The sequence below is a fragment of the Pelophylax lessonae genome (genome assembly GCF_965119305.1).
Source record: "Pelophylax lessonae genome assembly, chromosome: 10".
NCBI lineage: Eukaryota > Metazoa > Chordata > Amphibia > Anura > Ranidae > Pelophylax > Pelophylax lessonae.
This window is the reverse complement of record NC_138777.1, coordinates 227,244,938-227,272,490: the sequence shown is the minus strand read 5'-3', so window position 1 is coordinate 227,272,490 and position 27,553 is coordinate 227,244,938. Positions and strand designations below refer to the sequence as shown.

Genomic DNA, 27,553 nt, shown 5'->3' with positions numbered 1-27,553 from the left:
ATAATAGGGTGGGTATAGGCGCAATCTTTATATGTATGGTATTTTCTGTGCCATGTGAATTAGATTGAGTGCGTATCTCTTAAAGTCGGTACAGGTAATAATTTGTATGGGGGTGGGGGAAAAACAATTTTTCTCATGGCAATTGTTCAATGTTTAAGTGATCGTTGTAATGGTGTGAGTTTTCTCAATAAAACTTTTCTTTTCTTGATTTAAAAAATAAAAACCCAACAGAACGAAGTATTTGGGTTATATGTCACCAACTTGTCACCAACTAATTGTGTAGGACATTACCGAAAACACTAAACTGTTAACATTAGTCACTGCCCAGAAGGAGCATAAAGTATTTTGTCTCTACCAGATAAACACACAATACAGAAATTCTGAGTGGAAACCAATAATTCTATCAGTATGTTTAGGGATAGCAGGAGAAACAAGAACCTACCAGCAAATTAACGAAAAATGGCAGAACATAATAACTCTTTGTAGATGGAAATTTATGTGAAGGTTCACAAACTACTTCAAGAGTCCTTGTGTTTGATTACCTACTTTTGACATTAATGTAGGACTTATCAAACATGATGACCCCTGGCACTTTTATACTAAATACAGACTATTACTATATGGTTTTATGGCTCTCTGCCTCCTCATTGGCTCACAGACAGCACCTCCTAATACTTACCTGAGCCCCATCCCTGTATAGCAATGTCCACAAGTCCCTCAGCCGTCCCAGACTTTCCCTCCTAATTGGCTGCGACACAGCAACGGCCATTGGCTCCTGTGGCTGTCAATCAAAATCAGTTAGCCAATCAGGAGAGAGAGGGGGCAGGGTCAAATGGAAGCTCAGTGTCTGAATGGTTACACGGAGCTGCAGCTCAGCTGGGGTGCCCCTATAGCAAGCTGCTTGCTTTGGGGGCACTCGACAGGGAGAAGGGGCAAGAAGAAGCGAAGAGAGACTTGAGAAGAGGAGCACAAAATCCCCCCAAATGACCCCATTTTGGAAAGTAGACACTCAAAGCGATTTGCTGAGAGGCATGTAGAGTTCATGGAATATGTTATATTTTTACATACCGTAAGTTTCAGGAAACATTTTTTTTTTTTTTTTTTTTTACACAAAGTTGTCAGTTAAATGATAAATTGCTCAAACATGCCATGGCTATATGTGAAATGACACCCCAAAATGCATTCTGCTGCATGAGACTTTTTGGCAGTCTAGTTGCGTACAGGACCCCGAAAACCAATCACCACCTTCAGGCTAAGGGCGAAAATTGTTGATTTCACTCCTCACTACCTATCAGAGTTTTCGGAGGCCATGAAATGCTAAGATAGCACAAAACCCCCCAAATGACCCTTTTTCGGAAAGTAGACACCCCAACGGATTTGCTAAGAGGCATGGTGAGTATTTTGCACTGCTCATTTGTTTTGGAAAATAAAGAAAGAAAAGGAAATTTTATTTTTTTCATGTCTCAAAACTTTGTGACAAAAAGCAAGATCTGCAAAATACTCAAAATGCCTCTCAGCAAATAGCTTAGGGTGTCTACTTTCGGAAAAGGGATCATTTGGGGGGGGGGGGGGGGTTGTGCTATCTTGGCATTTCAGGGCCTCTGAAACTGTGATAGGCAGTGAGGAGTGAAATTAACAATTTCAGGTAACAATGTACAGGTAACGAGTTCAAACAGGTGCCGTTAATATAGGTAATGAGTGAAGAACAGGAGGGCTTCTTAAAGGAAAAATAACAGGCCTGTGAGAGACTGAGTTCTTACTGGTTGGTAGGTGATCAAATACTTATGTCATGCAATAAAATGCAAATTAATTACTGTATTTATCGGCGTATAACACGCACCTAAATTTTAGGGCAGAAATTTCAGGAAAAAAGCTGAAATTTAAAATAAACAGCTCTGAACTCAGAGCATTTTTTTTAAATTAAATGTAGTCTTACCAGTGCCCACAAATGCAGCCTCATCAGCGCAGTGTCCTTAAATGCAGCCTCGCCAGTGCAGTACCCATGCATGCAGCCTTGCCAGTGCCCATACATGCAGCCTCGCCAGCGCCAGTGCCCATAATTGCAGCCTCACCAGTGCCAATGCCCATAATTGCAGCCTCGCCAGCATCGATGCCCATAATTGCAGCCTTGCCAGCGCAGTGCCAATACATGCAGCCTCGCCAGCGCAGTGCCCATAATTGCAGCCTCGCCAGCGCAGTGCTCATAATTGCAGCCTCGCCAGCGCAGTGCCCATACATGCAGCCTCGCCAGCGCCAGTCCCCATAATTGCAGCCTCGCCAGCACCAGTGCCCATAATTGCAGCCTCACCAGCGCCCATAATTGCAGCCTCGCCAGCGCCAGTGCCCATAATTGCAGCCTCGCCAGCACCCATACATGCAGCCTTCGCCAGTGCCCATAATTGCAGCCTCGCCAGCGCCCATAATTGCAGCCTCGCCAGCGCCCATAATTGCAGCCTCGCCAGCGCCCATAATTGCAGCCTCGCCAGCGCCCGTAATTGCAGCCTCGCCAGCGCCCATAATTGCAGCCTCGCCAGCGCCCATAATTGCAGCCTTCCCAGTGCCACTATACACATCACTTTTAAAAATGTCCAGAAAGCAGCGCCGAGAGGTAGAAGGGGGCGGGCGGCGCCGAGAAGGAAGGAAGCGCTCTCATTGGAAGTCCTGGCGCCTATGATTGATGTAGGCATAGGAGGCGGGACTTCCGATGACAGCGCGTCCTTCCTTCTCCTCGGCGCCGCCCGCCCCTTCTACCTCTCGGCGCTGCTTCCTGGACATTTTTTTTTTTATATCGGCGTATAACACGCACAGCTACTTTTTCCTCCATTTTTAAGAGGAAAAAGTGCGTGTTATACGCCGATAAATACGGTATTTAAAAATCATACAATGTGATTTTCTGGATTTTTGTTTTAGATTCCGTCTCTCACAGTTGAAGAATACCGATGTAAAAATGATGGACCTCTACATGCTTTTCAAGTAGGAAAACCTGCAAATACTTGTTCTCCCCACTGTAAATGTAGCTCAGCTTTCCTGCAGTGCTTTGTCTGGATGGAATAACCAAAACAAAAAGCTGAACAGAACAGCAAGGAAAGGCACATTGCTTGGTACCAGAGAATTTCCACTGTGCTGCCACTCACCTTTACCAGCTCCTGCTGTGGCCAGATCTGGATGGGCTCTACTTGCTGTGGTGTTTGTGTCTGAATACCGTATGTGTTCAGGAAGACCTGCAGCCTAGACAATGGACAACAAAGTGTCAATCACGGCAATATCCTTCATGTGTAAAGCAGTATTGAACCCAAAATCCAACATTATATTGCAGAAAACTAACGCATCTAATGATTGGTTAGCTGCAATATAATACATTTTTGTGTTCAAAGCAGAAAAACTTGATAAAAAAATAATGTTCTTTAGCAAGGAACATACATTCCACATGAATAATTATACTACCAAAATTAGTGAGTGCAGTAAATTGCCTCCGGCATGGTTCCTTTTTCTTCTTGCTGGAGGCCACCATTTTGCTTTAGCCCAGAGCACCTGAACAGCAGTAAATCAAAAAGCAGAACTAAACCCATTGATTTAACTGCTTAAGGCCCCTTTCACACTTGTACGACCTGAAAGTCGTGTGATTTTGACGTTGCTTGCAATGCCTGTGTAATCTTGAGGTCTATGGACCTCAAGTCACATCAAAGTCGGACCAAAGGAGTGCAGGGACTACTTTGAAGTCGCACAGATATGAATTGTACTCACTGGAAATCATGGGGTACGACTTCTCATGAGACTTTAGAGTCCCAAATCGCAGGACAAGGAAAGGAGCCTAAACAAAAATTACATTCCTTGAATGCTGGGATTTCTTTCACATTTGTCTGTTTCCTCAACCAAACTGTCAAACCATCAATTGGCAGAGGAGTGTTTGGGGTCGTTATGTTGGAATACTGCCCTGCGCCCCAGTCTCCGAAGGGAGGGGATCATGCTCTGCTTCAGTATGTCACAGTACATGTTGGCATTCATGGTTCCCTCATTTTAATGTAGCTCCCACTGACGGGAGCACTAAGGCAGCCCCAGACCATGGCCGTTCCATCACCATGCTTGACTGTAGGCAAGACACACTTGTCTTTGTACTCCTCACCTGGTTGCCGCCACACACGTTTGACACCATCTGAACCAAATACATTAATCTTGGTGTCATCAGACCACAGGACATGGTTCCAGTAATTCATGTCCTTAGTCTGCTTGTCTTCAGCTAATTGTTTGCAGGCTTTCTTGTGCATCATCTTTAGAAGAGGCTTCCTTCTGGGACAACAGCCATGCAGACCAATTTGATGCAGTGTGCACCATATGGTCTGAGAACTTACAGGCTGACCGCTGATTATGTGCACACAACTTCTTTGGTCGACCATGGCCAGGCCTGTTCTGAGTGGAACCTGTCATGTTAAACCGCTGTATGGTCTTGGCCACTGTGCTGCAGCTCGGTTTCAGGGTCTTGGCAATCTTCTTATAGCCTAGGCAATCTTTATGTAGAGCAAAAAAAAAATATTTTTCAGATCCTCAGAGTTCTTTGCCATGAGGTGCCATGTTGAACTTCCAGTGACCAGTATGAGAGAGTAAGAGCAATAACACCAAATTTACCACACCTGAGACCTTGTAACACTAATGAGTCACATGACACCGGGGAGGGAAAATGGCTAATTGGGCCCGATTTGGACATTTTCACTTAGGGGTGTACTCACTTTTGTTGCCAGCGGTTTAGACATTAATGGCTGTGTGTTGAGTTATTTTGAGGGGACAGCAAATTTATACTGTTATACAAGCTGTACACTCACTACTTTACATTGTAGCAAAGTGTCATTTCTTCCGTGTTGTCACATGAAAAGATAGAATAAAATATTTACAAAAATGTGAGGGGTGTACTCACTTTTGTGAGATACTGTGTATGTGTGTATATATATATATATATATATATGAACAGGCATCTTATATAGTAAAAGTGGGCTCATAGGAGGTACTTATATTAAAACGGTAGTCTCCCCTGAGAAAAAAAAAACCCTGCAGGACAATGGCATAATGTGTTAGTATGCATTGCATACTAGCACATAAAGAAATACTTAACTTAGAACGAAGCCCCCAAACGGTCGCCCGGACACCGCTGAGGGAGCTGTCATGTTCCCTCTGCGTCTCTTCCGGGTTCTGCAGCTCCGGAGCTGTGAGTGGCTGGAGCCGCAATGACGTCAACCCCGCGCATGAATGCGCGTGGGAGTTCACTTTCCGGCAAGGAGCTCTAAAGGTCCACCGGACCTTTTTTTTTTCTGTTATTACTGGGTGGCTAGAAGCCTAGCTAACAAGGCAGACATTACATTTTCATACCAGGCCTGCTATAATGTTTAGCAGAATGGAAACTAGACCTCTCGACTTTGCCTGCATGCTTAAAGGGTAACTCCACTTTCATGGGAAAAAAAAATAGCAAATAAAAAAATAATAATTATAGCATATACAATTGCAACATAAGTCATATTGCAATTGAATGTTATTACAAATTACCTTTCCTTTTCAATCTGTAGCTCTGTAATTTTCTGTAAAATGCAATAGAATATGGCCAACCTGGAGGCTCTCTGTACACAGATGCTATACAGAATCCCACCCAGATATGCCATTTCCTGCTTGTGTGATTGGCTTACTGGTTTTCCAAGAAGTCTGCACTAAGATACAAATTCGATTTTGAGCATCCCCTGCAACAAAAATGTCATTTTTGGGGAGATACTCCCAAAGGGAAATCATGTCTAAAGGGATGCAGATCCTGTCACTTTCCTCATTAGAGCCCTGCAGGTGCAGCAGCTGACTGATAATTACAAAACCACTGCCATATAGGTTCAGTTTCCACATGGACACATACAGGTCCCTCTCAAAAAATTTGCATATTGTGATAAAGTTCATTATTTTCTGTAATGTATTGATAAACATTAGACTTTCATATATTTTAGATTCATTACACACAACTGAAGTAGTGCAAGCCTTTTATTGTTTTAATATTGATGATTTTGGCATACAGCTCATGAAAAACCAAAATTCCTATCTCAAAAAATTAGCATATTTCATCCGACCAATAAAAAAAAAGTGTTTTTAATCCAAAAAAAGTCAACCTTCAAATAATTATGTTCAGTTATGCACTCAATACTTGGTTGGGAATCCTTTTGCAGAAATGACTGCTTCAATGCGGCGTGGCATGGAGGCAATCAGCCTGTGGCACTGCTGAGGTTTTATGGAGGCCCAGGATGCTTCGATAGCGGCCTTGAGCTCATCCAGAGTGTTGGGTCTTGCGTCTCTCAACTTTCTCTTCACAACATCCCACAGATTCTCTATGGGGTTCAGGTCAGGAGAGTTGGCAGGCCAATTGAGCACAGTAATACCATGGTCAGTAAACCATTTACCAGTGGTTTTGGCACTGTGAGCAGGTGCCAGGTCGTGCTGAAAAAATAAAATCTTCATCTCCATAAAGCTTTTCAGCAGATGGAAGCATGAAGTGCTCCAAAATCTCCTGATAGCTAGCTGCATAGACCCTGCCCTTGATAAAACACAGTGGACCAACACCAGCAGCTGACATGGCACCCCAGACCATCACTGACTGTGGGTACTTGACAATGGACTTCAGGCATTTTGGCATTTCCCTTTCCCCAGTCTTCCTCCAGACTCTGGCACCTTGATTTCCGAATGACATGCAAAATTTGCTTTCATCCGAAAAAAGTACTTTGGACCACTGAGCAACAGTCCAGTGCTGCTTCTCTGTAGCCCAGGTCAGGCGCTTCTGCCGCTGTTTCTGGTTCAAAAGTGGCTTGACCTGGGGAATGCGGCACCTGTAGCCCATTTCCTGCACACGCCTGTACACGGTGGCTCTAGATGTTTCTACTCCAGACTCAGTCCACTGCTTCCGCAGGTCCCCCAAGGTCTGGAATCGGTCCTTCTCCACAATCTTCCTCAGGGTCCGGTCACCTCTTCTCGTTGTGCAGCGTTTTCTGCCACACTTTTTCCTTCCCACAGACTTCCCACTGAGGTGCCTTGATACAGCACTCTGGGAACAGCCTATTCGATCAGAAATTTCTTTCTGTGTCTTACCCTCTTGCTTCAGGGTGTCAATGATGGCCTTCTGGACAGCAGTCAGGTCGGCAGTCTTACCCATGATTGCGCGGTTTTGAGTAATGAACCAGGCTGGGAGTTTTTAAAAGCCTCAGGAATATTTTGCAGGTGTTTAGAGTTAATTAGTTGATTCAGATGATTAGGTTAATAGCTCGTTTAGAGAACCTTTTCATGATATGCTAATTTTTTGAGATAGGAATTTTGGTTTTTCATGAGCTGTATGCCAAAATCATCAATATTAAAACAATAAAAGGCTTGCACTACTTCAGTTGTGTGTAATGAATATAAAATATATGAAAGTCTAATGTTTATCAGTACATTACAGAAAATAATGAACTTTATCACAATATGCTAATTTTTTGAGAAGGACCTGTATATAGCCAGCTTTTTCTTCAGAATAACACAAGGTAGGATAGTTTGTTAAAATCCCTGCAATGTACAGAGATCATACAGGGGAATATTTTTTTCTGAACAAAAGTGGAGTTACTATTTAAATGTTAAGCTGTGAATATATGAGTGTCTGTTTTTTTTTTTCTTAAGAGCAGGGATAAAGGCAATACCATGTCTGCTGACTGTAGGTGCCATTTATCAGCAAATGAATAATAAAACTACTGACTTTTATTGATCTCATTATTTGCTGTGGTCTTAACCGCTCTTCAAAGTTACTGGATTATCCCGCTCTGCAGCACGGCACACAGTCCTAACACAGTCCCTCATCATTCATTGACTTTTATCCCGTCAACAAGACAATACCTTCCCGGCTTACTCATAATTATTTATGGGTGATCTTAAAAAGCCTTGTTGGTTGTGAATATGTTTTCTGTGCAAAGAAGGCTTTTATTATCTTACCTCTGACTCTCTGCGATCAAGGCCACATGTATCACTGTGTCATTATCCAGGGGACCCTGAAAAAGAGAAGGAAGTCTACATATGAATTACAAGATATAGAAATAAAATTTAAAAAAATGAAAAGTATTATGTTAAAACAAAGAAGATATATATATATAAACTGTGATCTTAGGACAATAACTTGGTGTAGAGAAGGGGTCTTGAATTTAAAATTGTAGAGGTCCAGTCAGTAAAAGGTCAGAATCTCATGTTTGCACTATAACACATCACAGTCCCCCTTTATATCACGGCCCCCCCCCCCCTGTACATCAGTGTCCTCAGCACCCCTTCCACATCACAGACCCCCATCAGTGTCTTCAGTCTCCCCATTTACATCTAACCCCCTTCACATCACAGTTTCCTCCTTATATCAGTGTCCTCAGCACCCCTTCCACATCACAGACCCCCTGTACATCAGTGTCCTCAACAACCCTTCCACATCACAGACCCCCTGTACATCAGCGTCCTCAGCACCCCTTGCATATCACAGACTCCCTGTAAATCAGTGTCCTCAACAACCCTTCCATATCACAGACTCCCTGTACATCAGTGTCTTCAGCCTCCACATTTACATCTAACCCCCTTTACATCACAGTCCCCTCCTTAATTCAGTGTTCACATTACAGACCCCCTGTACATCAGTGTCCTCAGCACCCCTTCCACATCACAGACCCCCTGTACATCAGTGTCCTCAACAACCCTTCCATATCACATACCCCCTGTACATCAGTGTCCTCAGCACCCCTTCCACATCACAGACTCCCTGTACATCAGTGTCCTCAGCACCCCTTCCATATCAGATACCCCCTGTACATCAGTGTCCTCAGCACCCCTTCCATATCACAGACTCCCTGTACATCAGTGTCCTCAACAACCCTTCCATATCACAGACTCCCTGTACATTAGTGTCCTCAGCCTCAACACTTACATCTAACCCCCCCCACCCTTTACATCACAGTCCCCTCCTTATATCAGTGCCCACAGCATCCCTTCCACATCACAGACCCCCTGTACATCAGTGTCCTCAGCACCCCTTCCACATCACAGACCCCATGTACATCAATGTCTTCAGCCTCCACATTTACATCTAACCCCCCTTTACATCACAGTCCCCTCCTAATATCAGTGCCCAAAGCACCCCTTCCACATCACAGACCCCCTGTACATGAGTGTCCTCAGCACCCCTTCCACATCACAGACTGCCTGTACATCAGTGTCCTCAGCACCCCTTCCACATCAAAGACCCGCTCTCTGTGCAGATCTGCAGCACATCAGAAACCCGCTCTCTGTGTGCAGATGTGCCGCACATCAGACACCCGCTCTCTGTGCAGATCTGCAGCACATCAGACACCCGCTCTCTCTGCAGATCTGCAGCACATCAGACACCCGCTCTCTCTGCAGATCTGCAGCACATCAGACACCCTCTCTCTGTGCAGATCTGCAGCACATCAGACACCCGCTCTCTGTGCAGATCTGCAGTACATCAGACACCCGCACTCTGTGCAGATCTGCAGCACATCCCGCCTATGTCCAGATAGGACTGTCACTTAGTCCAGGTCTACAACGCAGTCCGCCGCTGTTTAGTGATCCCTGGTGTAGCGCTTTCAGTGAGTTCATACCAACTATAAAGTGCATTTTAAGGGCTTGATGGCCCACATTTATTTAAGTAAATAAGAAAGAAAAATTCAAAACAAAACAGTTGCCCTCGCAGGGGATTCCATCATCAAGCCTGAAAGAACCGAATGCGGCTTTGATCGGGTCTTCGGCGGCCGTGCAGGCTGGTTGCCCGGGTCTCCCGTCCCACTGGGCGAGCCGCGGAAGGCGGCGGGAGGAGGGGGGGGGTGTCCCCTCCAGCTCGGCTGTCTTTACATGGAGCGGGAGGGGACATCCCCCCCCTCCCGCCGCCTTCTGGGAGACCCGGGCAACCAGCCTGCACGGCCGCCGAAGGCCCGATCAAAGCCGCATTCAGTTCTGATCGGGTCTCCATGCAAAAACCCACGAGTGATGTCATGACATCACTTCCGGGTACTCGGCGCCAGATAAAAAAATGACAGCATTCAAAACAGCCAAACTTGGCATTTTGAATGCTTTTAAGTGCAGAGGAGGGGTTTGGGGACCCCTAGATCCCTCCACAAGAGTAACTGTTAAATAAAAAAAATAAAAAAAATTTGAATATACGAAAACATCGGCGCATATCAGCGGATACCGATATGCATTTGTCAAAATATCAGTATCGGCAACGAAAAACCGATATCGGTCGATCACTAATTCACGTATGCATACAGTGTATGGGATGTAGATCCATATGCCTTTTTGCAGAGCGCATTGAACCAATAAAATCAGACCCAGTCCTTGCACTTTACTTCCTAATGTATCTTCCACAGTAAAACAAGGAGCACGTTCCCAGGACACACCATTCTGGCCCGATGCTAGTGCTGTGTTGATATATGACTAGCATTGCTTATAACATCTATTTGAATCGCTCATCAGCACACTATCATTTTTGCAGAAGTTAAGCAAATCACAATGCAACGTCTGTGCGTGACACATGCCTTGATGTAGGAGTCCTGTGGGTCCAAGAAACTTTGTACTGCAGTGTAATTAAGGTATGCAATTAAAATTTACTTTTTTTACGAGAATTATGCTGTGCTGACAACCTATTCACTGGATAATTAATTAAATGGGCAATTAACATTGTAGCTTTTTAGCTTGAATTCATGGACCCCAGTACTTTGATAGGGGGGCGCTGGGATACACTAAAGTCAACAGGCTGCCCAGATAAGATTTACTACATGGACCATGTACAACAGATACAGAGAGAAAAGGATAGGTAAACATACACGAGCCAGGTCACCTAAACACCTAAAATATTACAGATAAACACATGGGGGAAAATTTACTAAAAATGGAACACTCAGAATCTGGTGCAGCTGTGCATAGTAACTAATCAGCTTCTAACTTCAGATTGTTTAATTAACCACTTCAATATCGGGTACTTTAATCATTTTTTTTTTTGAGACCGATAGAGCTTCTTTTGCTGGTATTTAATTACCGCTAGATTTTTTATTTTTTGCTAAACAAACGTAAAAGACAGATTTTTTTTTTTTAAAAATTGGATTTTTGACTCATCGTAAATTCCATTTTTCTGATGTTCATTGATGGACATAGCTCCTGATCTTCTTAACCATTGGGTTATACTGCCCCCTAAAGGAGTAAGACACTAGGCAGAAAAAAATTCTGGCCACGCCTATGGGCAGTCCCAGGGGGAATACTCCCTCTCTCTGCTATAGCTACTCAGTTTTGTTACAAGCAGTGTCAGAAGAATTACGACTCCGCAGAGGGGTGGGTGCTGTGTCCGTCAATGAACATCAGAGAAATGGATTTTACGGTAAGTCAAAAATCCCATTTTCTCTTTCATTCATTGACGGACGCAGCTCCTGAACTTCTTAACCATTGGGATGTCCCAAAGCAGTATTAAACAGGAGGGGTGGGAACAGCGAAAAAGAAATCCCCAAGGATAACTATAGCCAACCAGGTAAACAGGAGCTCAACCAAAACAACTGGAGCTCATCTGAAAAAAACAATACACCATCAAAGAGAACCAGGTCCTCTAAACAGCAGCCTGCAAAAACCTTGCAGCTAAAAGAATATTGCCAACACAGCCACTTTATAGAACTCTGAGAAAGTGTTCACTGACGACCAGGAGGCCACCTTGCAAACCTGCGTCACTGATGCGTCACTGGGCTTTCCGCCTGATGATGGAAAGGCCAGGAGGCAATGAGCGCCTGAGTAAAATGCGCCTTGACAGGGAAAGACTGATCCATCTGGAAATGGTAGCAGAAGAAACCGACAACCCTTTTAGGGGCCCATCCGTGAGCACAAATAGTGAGTCTGACTTCCTAAAAGACTCCGTAACCTGCCAGGTACACCCTAATTGCCTGGACCACATTCAAGGCATGCAAAGCATTTTCCCTCAGGTGTGTTGGCCTGGGACACAGGGAAGGCGATATTCAAATGAAAATCAGAGACAATCTGAGGAAGGAACGACAGACAGGGGCAAAGAACCATCTAATCACTGTGAACAACCAGTAAGGTGAACGGACAGGATAACTCAGTCAATTTCGACACCCTACGCGCAGAGGCGAAAGTCACCAAAAAGGCCACCTTCTGGGACAGCGTAAGCAGGGGCATCTCCCGAAGATTCTCAAAAAGAGGCTTCTTGAGGACTGAGAGCACAAAATCGAGGTCCCAAGGTGGCAAAAGAGACTGCACTGGAGGTGTCAAGTGCCTAATTCCCTTAAGAAAAGTACGCACCAGGGAGCATGTAGACAAGGGCCGATTAAAAAAGACCGCTGAGGCTGACAACTGACCCTTGATAGAATTTAAGGCCAGTGTCTGCTCAACCCCCCGTTGAAGGAAGGTCAAGATCCGAGCCACTGAACAAGAGCGAGGATAAACCCCAAGAGACTCACACCATGCAATGTATGTCTTCCTTGTACGATGGTAAATCTTCCTAGAAGTAGGTTTCCTAGCTTTTAACAGCTTTTGAAACACCGACTCATGACTGTAAAGCAGGATGGAAGATTGGTCCTTGGGACAGCAGATCCTCCCTAAGAGGAAGCTTCCAAGGAACATCGGCGACCAGGCGCATCAGATCGGCGTACCAAGACCGGCGAGGCAGTCCAGGGCCACCAAGAGGACCAGAATCCCTTCTGCCTCGATCCTGCATAGAAATCTTGGCAGAAGCTTGGGAGGAGGGAAGGTGTAAATCAGACGATACTGACCCCATGGGGCCACCAGCGCATCTGTAGTGTCCACTAGAGGATCCTGTGACTGAGCCACAAACCTCAGCACCTTTCTGTTGAGCTGGGAAGCAAACAGATCCACGGGAGACATAACTGATGAAATCACCTCCGGTTGAAGAGACCACTCCCCTTGGTTCAACGCCTGCCGACTGAGGTAATTCGTCTGCCAATTTTCCACCCTGGGAATGCATATGGCAGAGAGGGCTGGAACGAAATGTTCTGCCTACCTTAGAATGCTGGCTACCTCCAGACCTGCCAGGACACTTCTTGTGCCCCTCTAGTAACTGACATAAGCCACGGTGGTCACACAGGAACAGGTTGATTGTAGTTCACACAGGAACAAAAAATAATAAAGAAAAGGAAAAAATTCTATTTAAAAAGGAAAAAATGCCAGGACCACAGATCCCAGCAGAGAGCCAGGTCCTTACTCCTGACTAAGCAGAAAAAACTCAAGTCCTATAGCAGAGAGTGATGGTATACCCCCTGCGACTGCCTCAGGGGCGTAGCCAAAATTGTTTCCGCCTAGTCCTACTCCTGAAGAGAGAGCAGAAATAGGGTCTAGAAGACATGGAGCTGTGTTTGTCAGTGAACGAAAAAGAAATTACAATCATATTTAAAAATATATATATTATCTTTTTTAAAAACTGACATTTTCTGTTTTCGGCACCAAAATTTCTATACGGTGCACCTAACAAATTTGTTTTCTAGTAAATGTTTTTTTTCTCAAAAGGCACACCCCAGTTAAAATCAGAAATTCCCATATGTGAAATGGGCTGTCCAAAAAAGCTCATTGTAAATAGAGCCCTATGTGTGTACATACAGTAGACGCCCAACAAAAGGAAAAACAAAAAACAAACAGGGCCAAATTTTACCTAGCAAAATGTTTTCAAGGGTGCAGGCGATAACCCTGACAAGCAACAGGAGATCATGTGAACACCACGTAGATTGTGTCCTAACCAGGATTTGAGCTAAGGCCCTCTATGCTGCAGGGCAGAAATTATAACTGCTAAGCCAAAATCACATCAAAGAGTAGGGATGCCGCTCCATGCTCGGACCAAGTCCGGTAACTCCTGCTAATGAGTGCAAGCTAGGGAAAAGCTTGTCTCAGCTGAGTAGATGCAAGCATGAAAAAGGGAACATCCCAGGTGCCGTAAATCCAGCAAAACTGTTTCAGTTGTAAAAGCAGCCCAGCCCCTGTCCAGCCCATAGCCCCAAACGCGTTTCGTCCCACCCACGGGGCTAACTGACTTAACTATCCATATTCCCATTGCACACCTTCCTGGAATAGGCTCTAAAACAATGGGTGCTGCAGAAATCACCAACTGGAGACTGGAACATACATGATGCAGCGTAGATATTTGCCAGCACACCACAGATCTTAATGTTAAAGCGGAGTTCCACCCAAAAGTGGAACTTTCGCTCTTTTGCTTCCCCCCCCTCTGGTGCCACATTTGGCACCTTTCAGGGGGAAGGGAGGAAGGGGTACCTGTTTTTGACAGGTATCCTTCCCCACTTCTAGGAGACGGCGCCATCACTTGGAAAATTGCCCCCCCCCCTTCCCCTGCCGCCGGGCCAATCCAAACGTGCTTTTCGCGCATGCGCAGGAGGGACCCGCCCATTAAGCTACAAGGCTTCACTGCCGGGTTCCCTTACCGGCAATGGTGGCGGCAGCACCCGACAGCCGATGGAAACACCGCTGGACTCCAGGACAGGTAAGTGTCCTAATATTAAAAGTCAGCAGCTACAGTATGTGAACAGTATGTGTAGCTGCGGACTTTTAATTTTTGGAGGGGGTGGAGGGGGAGGCGGAACTCCGCTTTAAGTTCAAATGTAATTTTATTGAAGCGTGATCACAAGCAAGAGAGTGCAACATTTCGGAGCCATGCAGGACCCCTATGTCACATGCCTGATGAGTCCTGCGTGGATACAAAAAGTTGCACTCTCTTGCTTGTGATGTGATCATTATTCAATAAAAAATTGTTTGGACTAAATGTGGTAGTAAACCGCCAGCTTTTTAATAATTTTTTTTTTTTAAACCTGCAACGCAAAGTTATAATGTGCTAGTATTTGACTGAACAAGCTGCGATTAGCCCATGCGCCGGTGACGTCACCAGTGGTTTCGCAAGTAAAGATCTCCTAAATGGTGCACGTTTAGGAGATATTTACTGTACCTATAGGTAAGCCTTATTATAGCTTAAGGTGAAAATCAACCAAGGGAGTTTACTCCCGCTTTAACTTGAAGATCTGTGGTGTGCTGGCAAATATCTACACTTAATCATGACTAAGGCAGCGGCATGGCCTGGACAAGACAGAGTCTGGGCTGAGGCTACAGAAACGTTTAGGTTTTGCAGGACATTCCCTTTTCACACTAAGCCAAAATGCTGCTGGACCCATTTGGCACAAGGCAGCAGACTGCCAAGCTACGGGATCATGTGGTACAGCATGTGGAACGCAGACACTGGGGGATAAAGAGAGAATGCGTAGGAATGATTGATTGTGGACTTTCTTCTATTTTATTGCTTGCATTCAGTATAAAAAAAAGCAGTTATTTTTTTCATCCATGAAAGCTGCCAAACCGCGAAGTGAAAACAAGCCTACAGACTAATGATTTCTCAGAACCAAGAATACAACAGCAGACATTGTGGTGCAATGGGCAGACAGCAGGCAGTCTGGACAGTCAATGGTGCAGCATTTATGATTATACATGGCACAATGACTAACCTAACATCTATGCAGATGAATGCATTAATGCACTGTGCCATAAATCTTGCAGACACCGGTGGATCTCCCTTGTCACAGCATGCCCAGCTATGGGGGAAACAGGCTTCATCATTACTCTTCCGGCACAACTTCTGCAGTATGCACACAAAATCCAATAAGATCATATATTTTATTCAAGAACAATGTGCTGAGTGATCATTCATTACAAGCAATGGCAAAGAATTATCATGTTCTCTCCTCATATAGGCAGAGTGAGTGAACATCTACCCTCCCTGGGGCAAATGTTCATACTCTGCTTGTTGCCAAAGGGCACTGTAGATACATCAATGTGTTGCGCATGCATATATCCTACAGTCAGCTGTAGGCAACAGTACACAAAACCTGATGTGATTAGAAAAACGCAAACATTTCCCAAAGGTCAGCAAGGTATTCGGTAACACAGGCAAATTTTGACTCATTAATCTCGAGTCAGACTCTCACCAAAGGCAGTATCTGCAGGAAATGTTTATTACTTGGTTTCCTTTCACACCCCAAGCACATACTGGAAGATTAAGTCCCAACATATTTATTACAGGTACTTACAGTTGGGAAAATAATTATTTGATCCCCTGCAAAGTTTGTAAGTTTGCCCACTTACAAAGAAATGAAGGGTCTATAATTTTTATCATAGGTGTATTTTAAATGTTAGACGTGTTCCAGCCTCACCCCCTCCCCATCCAAAAGTTAAAGCGGAGTTCCAGCCTTAAAAAATCGAAAAAAATCGATTTTGGGCCATCCGCTTGCTGAGTGCAACCTGAAAAAGAAATGGATACTGCCGTTTTTTTTTTGGTCACTTACCTTATTATAGAAGAAAATATACTCACCTTCCTTCCACTTCCTCCCTCTGCGGCCACGGGCCGCGCCGTCTCTTCCTGCTTGCGATGACTCCTGGGAGCTGAACGTCATCGCTCCCAGGAGACAATGCGCCTGCACCGGCCCCGCGAGTCACTTCCGGTGCAGGCGCGGCATTCCCTGATATACAGCTTCTGGGCATGCCCAGAAGCTGTGCAGGGATGCCGCGCCTGCACCGGAAGTGACGAGCAGGGCCGGTGCAGTGCATTGTGGGACTCCGACGTCACAGAAGAGAACACGAAGAGGGACGCTGCGGCTTCAGCTGCCCACACCTGAGATGGCAGCGCTGGAGAAGAACTTTTCAAGGTGAGTATTTCTTCTTACAGGTAAGTGCGACCCGGGACAGTTCAGAGGCTATCCATTATGGAATGTACTAGCCCTGACTGTCCCAGGGGTATTTTTAGCTAAAATTGACCCCCGAGGCCGGAACTCCTCCTGTCCTGGAGTCCAGCGATGTCGGCACCGCAGTCAATGTTTCCATCAGCTGTCAGGTTATGTCGCCGCCATTGCCGGTGAGGGAACCCGGCAGTGAAGCCTTGCGGGCTTCACGGGCTGGTCCCTAATGCAGAATGCACGAAGCGGCCATGGCCCCCGTCTCCCGGAAGTGGGGAAGGGTACCTGTAAAAAACAGGTACCCGTTTCCCCCCCTCCCCCCTGAAAGGTGCCAAATTTGGCACCGGAGGGGAGGAGGAAGCAAATGAGCGGAAGTTCCACTTTTGGGTGGAACTCTGCTTTAATGTAGGTGGAGTGCATAGGCACAGAAAGTTCACTTTTATTCATCAGGGACAACAGGTAACATTTTCACTTTTTCTGAAAGGGGATAGACCCACAAAGGGCCAGAACTTTTGCAACCTTTGAAAACACTATATGCCTGCTTAGGCTAAACAAGAAGAAATATTTCTAATGCAAGAACAGGTATGAAGAAACAAGAAAACTGTTGCATACAAAGGTATTGACTTCAGCTCTTTGTCTGAAACTAATTTAAGTAGAGTTGGGGTTACAAAGCTGTATTGTTTTGTTTGAAATGTAATGTGCGACTGCAGTGTACAGCAATCTAAGGCCGCTCAGTGGGACAAAGCCCTCAAGGTGTACCTGCAGGGACTGCTCCTATCCAGCAGCAATTCAATATCATATAAATAGGTTGCACTTCTGAAGCTGCTTCGTAGAAGACGTTTATTACAAAACCAAGTGAAAAATGGACACCACAGAGCTTATAACGCATTTCGCAAATAATTGCTTAGTCATAGAGGAATGCGTCACAGACTCCGTGGTGCCCATTTTCCACTTCGATTTGTATATAATGTCATTGAAGGATCAGCTTCATACTTTATACTGAACTGTAACATAGCAGGAAATAGAAGAACAAACTATGAAAGCTAACGTTTTTGTAGACTTCAGTTCACCGAATCCAAACATTTTTCCCTCACTAAGTCCCAGTGATTATGGTTGCAAGAACAAAATATGCTGAAGTGGTGGGGTGACAAACAACAAAAACCCGACCACTGTATCAAAAACTAGAAAAAAAATGGGATTTTTTGACTTACCGTTAAATCCATTTCCATTGACGGACACAGCTCCTGATATTCATAACCATTGGGATGTCCCAAAGCAGTGTAAAACATGAGGGGTGGGAAGAGCAAAAAAATTCCCAAGGCTAAACAGTAGACAACCAGGCAGCAGGAGCTTAATCAAAACAACTAAAGTCCACCGGAAAAATACAATACACCCTCAAATGGCACTTTTCCACTGCAAGTACCGGCTAGTACTGGCTCGGCTCTACTCGGCCCTGCTTGGCCCGGTTTGCTTTTCCACTGCTGGTACCGCATGGTATAGGGTCGGAACGATACGGTATAGGTTTGCTTTTCCACTAAAGTAGTACTAAGTTAAGTGGGTGGGATAACAACGGGGTGGGTGGGATTCTCTGACCAATCAGTGGCTAGTAGTGACTGCATGCAAAGGATTGTGGGATATGGTACCAGTTTGGTACCTGTTGGAACCACAATCGAGTAGGTACTGTTTTTTTAGAGCCGTACCGTACCGTTCGGTTCCATGCAGTGGAAAAGCAAACCTATACCGTACCGTACCGAACCGTTCCGACCCTATACCATGCGGTACCGCAGTGGAAAAGCACAAAAGGGTGCTGAACTGGTACGGTTCCATGCAGTGGAAAAGCGCCAAAAGAGGATCAGGTCCTCTCAACAGTAGCCTGCAAAACCTTGCAGCCAAAAGAAGCATCCGCAGATGCCAACACATCCACTTTATAAAACTTTGCAAAAGTTTGCACGGACGACCAGCTGGCCGCCTTGCAAACCTGCGTCACTGACGTCTGATGACGGAAAGCCCAGGAGGCACTAAGCGCCCCAGTAGAGTGCATCTTAACAGGGAAAAGAGGAACCTGACCCTCGATGGAATAGGCCTAAATCACCGTCTGTCTAATCCATCGGGAAACGGTCACAGAGGAAATGAACAACCCTTTCTGAGGCCCATACGTGAGCACAAATAGTGAGTCTGACTTCCTAAACTACTCCGTAGCTGCCAGGTAAACCCGAATTGCCTGGATCACATCCAAGGCATGAAGGCATGCGAGGCAATTTCCTTTGGATGTTTAGGCCTGGAACACAGGGAAGACAACACAATGTCTTCATTCAAATCCTTTGGAAGGAATGATGGACAGGAGAGAAAAACCACTATCTCTGTGAATCACCAGGTAAGGTGAATGACAGGATAAGGCCGCCAGTTACGACACCCTGCGCGCAGAGGTGATAGCCACCAGAAAGGCCACCTTCTGGGACCGCGTAAGCAGTTGAATCTCCCAAAGAGAAAGTTTAACTCGCAGGCCAGCCCCACCTGGTGAGGTCTGCGCACGCTCGCTGGCCAGACTGGGGTGACCACTGGATCTAGATTATCCAGCCCGTCACCCATTCCAGCAGTCGATTGTAGATCTCACAGGAAAAAATCAGGAGAAAAAAAAATATCTATCTAAAAAGAAAAAAATTGCCAGAACCAGAGATCCCAGCAAGGAACTAGGTCCTTATTCCTGACTAGGCAGAAAAAATTCTACCTACAGCAAGGAGAGGGAGTATACCTCCCGGGACTGCCCATAGGCGTAGCCAGACTTTTTTTCTGCCTAGTGTCCTACTCCTGTAGAGGGCAGTATAACCCAATAATTAAGAATATCAGGAGCTGTGTCCGTCAATGAGCGAAAGAGAAATTAGATTATTGTACTCGTAAAATCTTTTTATAGTAGTTCAATGAGGGACACAAGAAGTCCTAAACCCCTGGTTTTGCGGCATACAGAATTTTTTTTACAACAGGATGCCCAGGACACATCCTCAGTCCAAAAGACGGGAAGAAAGGACTTCCCTGACTGCAGAGCCGGAGTCCTGAGCCACCAAGCCAGACATAACCTGGTCCTTTGTGTCAACTGAACTGGCTTGCCCAAAAATATGACTGATTTGTCCCATGCTAACCAAATGTTGTGTTGGAGATGCCTGAAATGAAATTGGGCAAAGAGAACTAATTTAAAAGGAAACTAACATCAACCCCAAGACTCATGTAGAAGAAGAGATGTGGGCAGCTTCTGGACTGAAAGGATCAAACTTGAGAACAGAAGTTTCTTCTAGGGGAAGGTACACTCTTGCTTGAGAGGTGTTGGGAACCACACCCAGATACTCCAAATGATGAGTCAGTTCCAGCAATAATTAAGGCTTTAGAACCTGCTGAACCTTTGCAAGACCTGAACTGTCTGTGCAACATGTAGGAGGTTGTCCAGATATACCACAATGAGAATGACCTGTGAACGTAAGGCAAGTAAACGGGCTGGTACCTTGACATTCCTCTGTTTTGTTTGGACAGTCAGAGGTATATTGTCCAACAGTACCCTCAATGACTCTTCCCTCAACATGAGGTCTTCTAAGGGTCCCACAATGTGGATGCCACAAAAATGAAATATGGCTACCACTCGAGCCAGCACCTTGCAAATCACCAGAAGTAAAAAAGAGAGGTGAAAGGGTAGGGCCAGAAACCAATAGTGTAGAGGTCCTATGATAAAGGGTACAAATTGCTGTTGTGCTGGAAAAGTTGCAGATGCAATCAAACATCTTCAATGTCCACAGAAGGAAGATAGTCCCTTGGGTGGAGGGAGGCGATGACAGATCTGGAGGATTCCTTATGGAATTTTTGGCCTGAATGAAAACATTGAGTACCTTCAAATCCAATATGCAGTGAACGCCCTCATTGGGCTTAAGAAGAGTTTGAGTAAAAAAATTACAATACAAAAATATGCAAAAGAGTCTGATGGAGATCTGGTACTCTTCGCAGAGATAAAGGAGGGTATAGGTGAAAAAACAAGGAGGGAGCAGGGAATAAAGCTTGAGTCTGCAGACCTGGGACATAACCCCCCTTACCCTAGCATTTGGAATAAAAGCAGTCAAAGCATCCACAGAGGTCCAGATCCTAACATTTGGACACATTTGGTTGGGTCCTTAAAGGCAGTTGCATTCTTCACTGACAAGGTAGTTTATTTGTTTAGGTGATACTATTTTGAATCACTGCTGAAAAATCCTCACAAAATGAATACCGTACTTAGTAAGCAATTAGGGGGAGCAAACAGTCACTTGTTAGGTTGCTTCCAATCACCTTAGAGAAAAAGATGGAAGAGCAGGTGCCAAGGGAAAGTCTTTGCAGGTGCCAAGGGAAAGTCTTTGCAGCCTTGGGAGTCTTAAAGGACCCAAGACTGGAGCAGCACTGGTAGACGCAACAGGCTAATCCTCTAGCATGGTGCTCCCTGCATCAATTAAAAACAAAGGACTATTCTAACTTAGTATCAAAGCAATAGACTGGAACACCTCAGGGGTAAGCTCTTCAGTAAAGGATTTGAGCGACGCAGAATCGGACAGAATCTCTGATGGCTCCGAGGCTGCTAAGGCTATGAGAAAATCACAGGCGATAAATCATGTATGTGGCCACTGCAATCACAGTCGGCAAACAGCTGGGTAATTTGGGTCGAATAATCCTGTGCTACTGTGGTAACAACCTCAACTGAGAGGGCAAAGAACCCAGCCACACCCAATAGAGATATAGAGGACTCCAAGGAGGGGAGAGGCTCTAAAGGCCCGTACACACGAGTGGAAATTCAGCGGGGAATTTTCGTCCGACGACCGATCTACCAATTTTCGGCTTGTTAGTATGATGCTTCCGACAACCAACTCCGACTTTTCGGCCGAAAAAATCCTGGTGTGCAGGCTATAAAATTTTTGTCGACCATCAAAACACGTCCGATTTTCGTCTCATTAGTACAGATTTCGATGGGGAAAAATCTTATGAGCAAGACTAGGCATGCTCAGAGATGAAAGCAATCAAACACATGACATCACTTCTGAAGTAGAATTCTGTCGTGCAGGAAAATTTGTGTGCAGTCTAGAGCACATTTCAACCAACAGACACCACTCTGGACAAAAGACGGACGACCGGTCGGCGGAAATTCGTTGCATGTGTACGAGGCTTAACATTTGAGGATAAAATGCCCGCTACCCCCAGATTAGAAGAAATGGGGAATGACCAAAAGAAAGCGACCAAAAGAAAGCGCAGAGGCAATGCCTGCTATAGATACCCCTTAACGAAAAAAATAAAAATAAAAGTTTTGGCATTATGTATGCTCTAACTGTATAAAAAAAAGTGACATTAACAGGCAATCAACCACCAAATTACTTTTCTTCTGCATCTGAAGAACAAACATCTAAAGAGTTTTTTCACATTTTACTGTATAATATTAAAAAAATTCTATTAAGAGTTTGAGTTGAATGTTATTCATCAGAGGATATGGAATAGATAACAGTTTTATGAATTCATACTCCACAACAGGACCTTACAAAGAGTTCACAGGCCGAGAGAAATGAATTTCCATCTCTCCTTTGAGCTAGTGTATTTGCAGCAGAATTTCACGGGCGGCTGCACCTGATGAAGTGTCTTATCACGCGCTATGCGATCGTTTCCTGGTTCACTTATCTCGGAAGTCTTGGTGACGGTTAGATTGTGGTGTCTCTTCAACTTCTTTGGCAGACAAGCTCAATCCTCTTTCTCAAAGCATCAAGAGCAAAATCTTGCTTTATTATGTGAAAGAGGAGGATAAACCAGACACCTGGAACTCAGTAAAAAATGTATATTTGCAATGGTTTAATGCAACCCTAAAATGGTAAAACGTGAAACCAGTAATTGTGCTGGTTGTGTTGTAGGTACAGAGCTCAACTTGAAGATAGAAACGGCAATGCAGGCTCAGAATATATTGGAAAAGCCTTCACCCACTACTGGTTATGCGCAATTTTTGATCTCTGTCACGGGGATCAACAACTTCTGGTAAGAAGTAAGAACTATTGGTGTTGGAGTGCTGTCTGGTGGCGGTTTTCTGCTTGAGAAGTCACTTTTTTGAATGTGGAGACGGACACATATGGACTGTCATCTTATTGCTTTATTCACATCTTTAAGTGGGACTGTCATGATCAAGGGTTTCTAGCGCCACAGTTTTGTTTTTAATGCTGTTCAGCAAATGGGGAGATATGCTCTGGAGACCATTGTTTGAATAGCTTGCACATTCACAAAAGAGCTGGTGATGAAATTGAAGCCTTGCATTTTGTGAATGGGTGAGCACAGATGGGGTTGACGATTTGATGCCAGGACTTGTGTCAATCTGACTTTGGTGGGGATTTACACTCAGATCTAAAAACACTAGATTGAAGTTTGCTTGGGGTTCTGCATAAGCCCTGTGCTGTGTAATTTACTTTCTGTCTCCATTATAGTATCACCAATACGTTTCAAAATCCCAAAGCAGTTTTGAATAGGATTACTGCCTGTGAGAATCTCTGTAACACCGACACTTTGATAAATCAGTCTTCCCGATTGTGACTGACCACAAGGAGATTACAATGCGTATGCTTAAGTATATTTCAACTGCATTACATACAGGACAGAAGGGGAGGATGCCAGATCACTGACTTATAGATGGCTCCATGAAACTTTAAAGCCTTAAAGCAAGTACAGTGCCTATAAAAAGGGAAGCAGAGCCTGAGTATGGTATGAGCAAATATGGATGTCCATATTACAAATAAATACAGAATTATAAACATGGATAAAACAAGGTTTTTTTCAAAACATCAACACAGGACTATAACATTGTTTTCATCAGGATGATCTCTTTTAGGCCTCCTGCACAGCGGGCGTTTAGCCCAAGTGCATGAGGCTCAGGTCTTTAGCTGCAGGAGGGAACAGGTGCACTGTCCAGCCTCACCGCCATCAGCCTGTCAAACTCTGTCAGAGGCTGACAACTGCTGAGGCTGGAGCATGCATAGAGTGCTAGTAACGGGCAGTATGCAATGAGGGATGGATGATTGGAACTACCACTGCTTGGGTTGTGAGCCTTTTTCCCCTAGTGCATACTGCCCTGAACATTCGCACCACTAGGTGTACCATCCATCCTCAGCAGCTGCCAGAAATGAAAAAAAAGAGAGAAAGAAAGAAAAAGAAAGAAAAAGAAAGAAAGAAAAAGAAAGAAAGAAAGAAAGAAAGAAAGAAAGAAAGAAAGAAAAAGAAAGAAAGAAAAAGAAAGAAAGAAAGAAAGAAAGAAAGAAAGAAAAAGAAAGAAAGAAAGAAAAAGAAAGAAAGAAAAAGAAAGAAAGAAAGAAAAAGAAAGAAAGAAAAAGAAAGAAAGAAAAAGAAAGAAAGAAAGAAAGAAAGAAAAAGAAAGAAAGAAAGAAAAAGAAAGAGAGAAAGAAAGAAAGAAAAAGAAAAAGAAAAAGAAAAAGAAAGAAAGAAAGAAAGAAAGAAAGAAAGAAAGAAAGAAAGAAAGAAAGAAAAAGAAAGAAAGAAAGAAAAAGAAAGAAAGAAAAAGAAAGAAAGAAAGAAAGAAAGAAAGAAAGAAAGAAAGAAAGAAAAAGAAAAAGAAAAAGAAAAAGAAAGAAAGAAAGAAAGAAAGAAAGAAAGAAAGAAAGAAAGAAAGAAAGAAAGAAAGAAAGAAAGAAAGAAAGAGAAAAAAGAAAGACATAAACAGAAAAAAGAAAGAAAGAGAAAAATAAAAATAAATAAAGAGAAGAAAGAAAGAGAAGAAAGAAAGGAAGAAAGGAAGAAAGAAAGAAAGGAAGAAAGAAAGAAAGAAAGAAAAAGAAAGAAAGAAAGAGAAAGAAAGAAAGAAAGAGGAAGAGAAAGGAGAAAGAGAAAGAAAAAAAAGAAAGGAAGGAAGAAAACAACTCTCTTTTAGCACACAAAGAAAATAACTGGCTCAGACAGATTTTGTGAAAGTAAAGAGAGAAAGAGATAGAGAGAAAGAGAGAGAGAGAGAGAGAGAGAGAGAGAGAGAGAGAGAAAGAAAGAGAAAGCGAAAGAAAGAAAAAAAATAAAGAGAAAAAAGAAAGAAAGAGAAAAATAAAATTAAAGAAAGAGAAGAAAGAAAGAGAAGAAAGAAAGAAAGAAAGAAAGAGAAGAAAGAAAGAGAAGAAAGAAAGAAAGAAAGAAAGAAAGAAAGAAAGAAAGAAAGAAAGAAAGAAAGAGAAGAAAGAAAGAAAGAGAAGAAAGAGAAGAAAGAAAGAAAGAAAGAAAGAAAGAAAGAAAGAAAGAAAGAAAGAAAGAAAGAAAGAAAGAAAGAAAGAAAGAAAGAAAGAAAGAAAGAAAGAATGTATCTTACCACACATGATTACCTGATTAGAGTATCGCATGCTGATATTTCTTTGCTCTTGACGGGGAACATAGCGATGCAAGGGATCAATGTCTTTTGGACTTATAAGTTCCTCCACTAGAAAATAAAAAAAAAATTAAATAAATTATATAATATAAAATAAATATAAATTATATAATATAAAAAATAATTAGCGTTAGTGCCACATAAATGTATTTGCATTTTGTAAATGTTGGCTTCTCGTGAGGTTTAAATTGGATAAACTGAAATGAAAACCGTAAACCAGTTAAACCTGAAAATTAACTTGTGGCCATGTTAAAGCAGAAATACAGTTTTACATTACTAAAATACTTGGTGATCCTGCTATGAAAGCTCTTGTTCAGGCACTTCCTGTTATTGAGTAACAACCATCTCCCAAATGTGCTCCTGCCTTGCTACCCGGCCAGCTGGGCCCACTGGTGGACATTATAAGCTGCTGTGCCAACACACATTGGGTGGGCATAGGCTTCGTAAGACTGGTGGTTGGGGGGGGGGGGGGGGGAGCGGGAAAAATGCGTGGTTGAGCGGAACTCTTAAGCTGCAATAGGCAGCGGACTGGGATGTTTAAATGCCACAGCCAAGATGCTTCACTTCGCGCCCGCGGCAAAGTTCACACGACATGTAGCGATCGGCAGATGGCAAGCCCACAGACTTTAAACATTCAAGCAGTGGCGCTGGACGCATTGATACCAATGGGGTTTTTTTTGAAGCACGTGATTAGAGCCAGAGGCTCTAATAGGCTTCAAAAAAGGGTGGGCTCGGGCGCAGAGTACTGCGCCCTGAGGAAACGGGGGGTCAGTGCAGACTGGAGCTGGTGAGGTGTGGTCCCCGTCTGCTTCCCCCCTCCCCCTCGGCCCATGGAGCACCAGCCGCCACTGCATTCCAGTAAATGAGGAAGCGCCATGAGCACATGCAATGCATGAGGTTGAGGTGCATTTGACAGCAAAAATGGTGTTAAAAACAGGCGGTGAGGAGTCATCACCTGTCCGTAGCCTTTGGAGTGCAATCTAAACACAAATCGCGCTTCAGAGGCAATGGAGATTTAGGTGGATGTTTAAATCTACCCTTGGGCCCCTTTCACATGGAGTGGATCCACTTTCATTAGCGCAGATCTGTCCGCTGATCCCCTGCTGAGCAGAGCAGAGTGGGCAGATGACAGGTCTGTGTCCACTCAGTTTATGCAGAGTGGACACACACTACTCTGCTCCATAGGTGGTCGGGTGTAAATGGACCGGCTGTCCGTTTACACCAGACTGCCCTCAAATCTGATCTGCCTAGACAGAGGAAGACGAATTCTCCTCAGTTTTCTTTTAAGTGGACCAAATCGGAGGTAAGCGGGTGTAAACAAATGCAAGTCCATTTACACCTGCTGATTCATAAGGATACATGGACCACCCAATTAGATCCGCCTGAAAAACTGGCAGGCCGACCTGATCAGATTGCCCATGTGAAAGGGGCCTTAGGCTGCATTTGCATGGGCGTTTATCCACATTACGAATCCCAGCGGCAGGAATCTATTTCCTGTGGCTGACACTGACAGCTGCATGCAGAAAGTAGCTATTCGTGCCTGTTCAGGTAGCCACAGACAGTCTGTCACTGCACTATATGGTCTTGGCTGCCGCTACTATAGCATTCAGATGTCAATCCCAGCGGCCAGGAATCAGATTCCTGCTGCTGGGATTTGCACCACGGCTAAACACCCATGCAAATGCAGGCTTAAGGCTGGTACACATTATGAAATTGGACGAACGATCGTCCGTTTTTTTTTTTTTTGCATCCTAGTCTCCATATCGAAAGTGAGGAGGAAAGGATGTAATGTATATTGGTTACTGAGGTTACCGATATTTCGTAAAGTGCTTGTACCAGAGCGATGCCTGCAGCTAGAGGCATCACCCCGATACCAGCGTCCATAGCCGACGGTCAGCTGAGAAGCCGCTCGGCTGTCATTACAAGGAGCGGGAGGGGACGCCCCTCCCGCGGCTCGCCCGGGGCTCCAGTGCCACCGGGAGACCCGGGCAAACAGCCTGCACAGCCGCCGAAGACCCGATCAAAGCCGCATTCGGCTCCGATTGGGTCTCCATGCAAAAACCCGGAAGTGATGTCATGACATCACTTCCGGAAGTTTCGGGTACTTGGCACCAGATTAAAAAAAATGACAGCATTCAAAACAGCCAAACTTGGCGTTTTGAATGCTTTTAAGTGCAGAGGAGGGGTTTAGGGGTTTAGAGTACTTGTAAAGTAAATAAAAAATAATTTTTTTTTTAAATGTACGAAAATATCTGCAGATATCAGCCGATATCGATACACGATGACCAAAATATTGGTAATGAAAAAAACGATATCGGTCGATCACTAGAAAACTGTACTAATTAAAAGAAAATCGTACGATCTAGTATCGTATGAGAAAAATCTTCACGTTTGTCCC

General features: G+C 44.3%; 1 protein-coding gene across 4 annotated transcripts in view; it reads right to left on the bottom strand.

Annotated features, from left to right (window-relative positions):
* Window positions 1-27,553, bottom strand: part of PHKB (phosphorylase kinase regulatory subunit beta) — a 415,971-nt gene that overhangs the window by 123,563 nt on the left and 264,855 nt on the right. For all 4 annotated transcript variants that reach the window (XM_082269952.1, XM_082269953.1, XM_082269954.1 and 1 more), the window contains 3 exons: window positions 25,112-25,206; window positions 7,972-8,027; window positions 3,135-3,228 (listed from right to left, as the gene is read on the bottom strand). In XM_082269952.1, coding sequence (XP_082126078.1) covers window positions 3,135-3,228; window positions 7,972-8,027; window positions 25,112-25,206 — 245 coding nt within the window. The remainder of the gene's footprint in view (window positions 1-3,134; window positions 3,229-7,971; window positions 8,028-25,111; window positions 25,207-27,553) is intronic.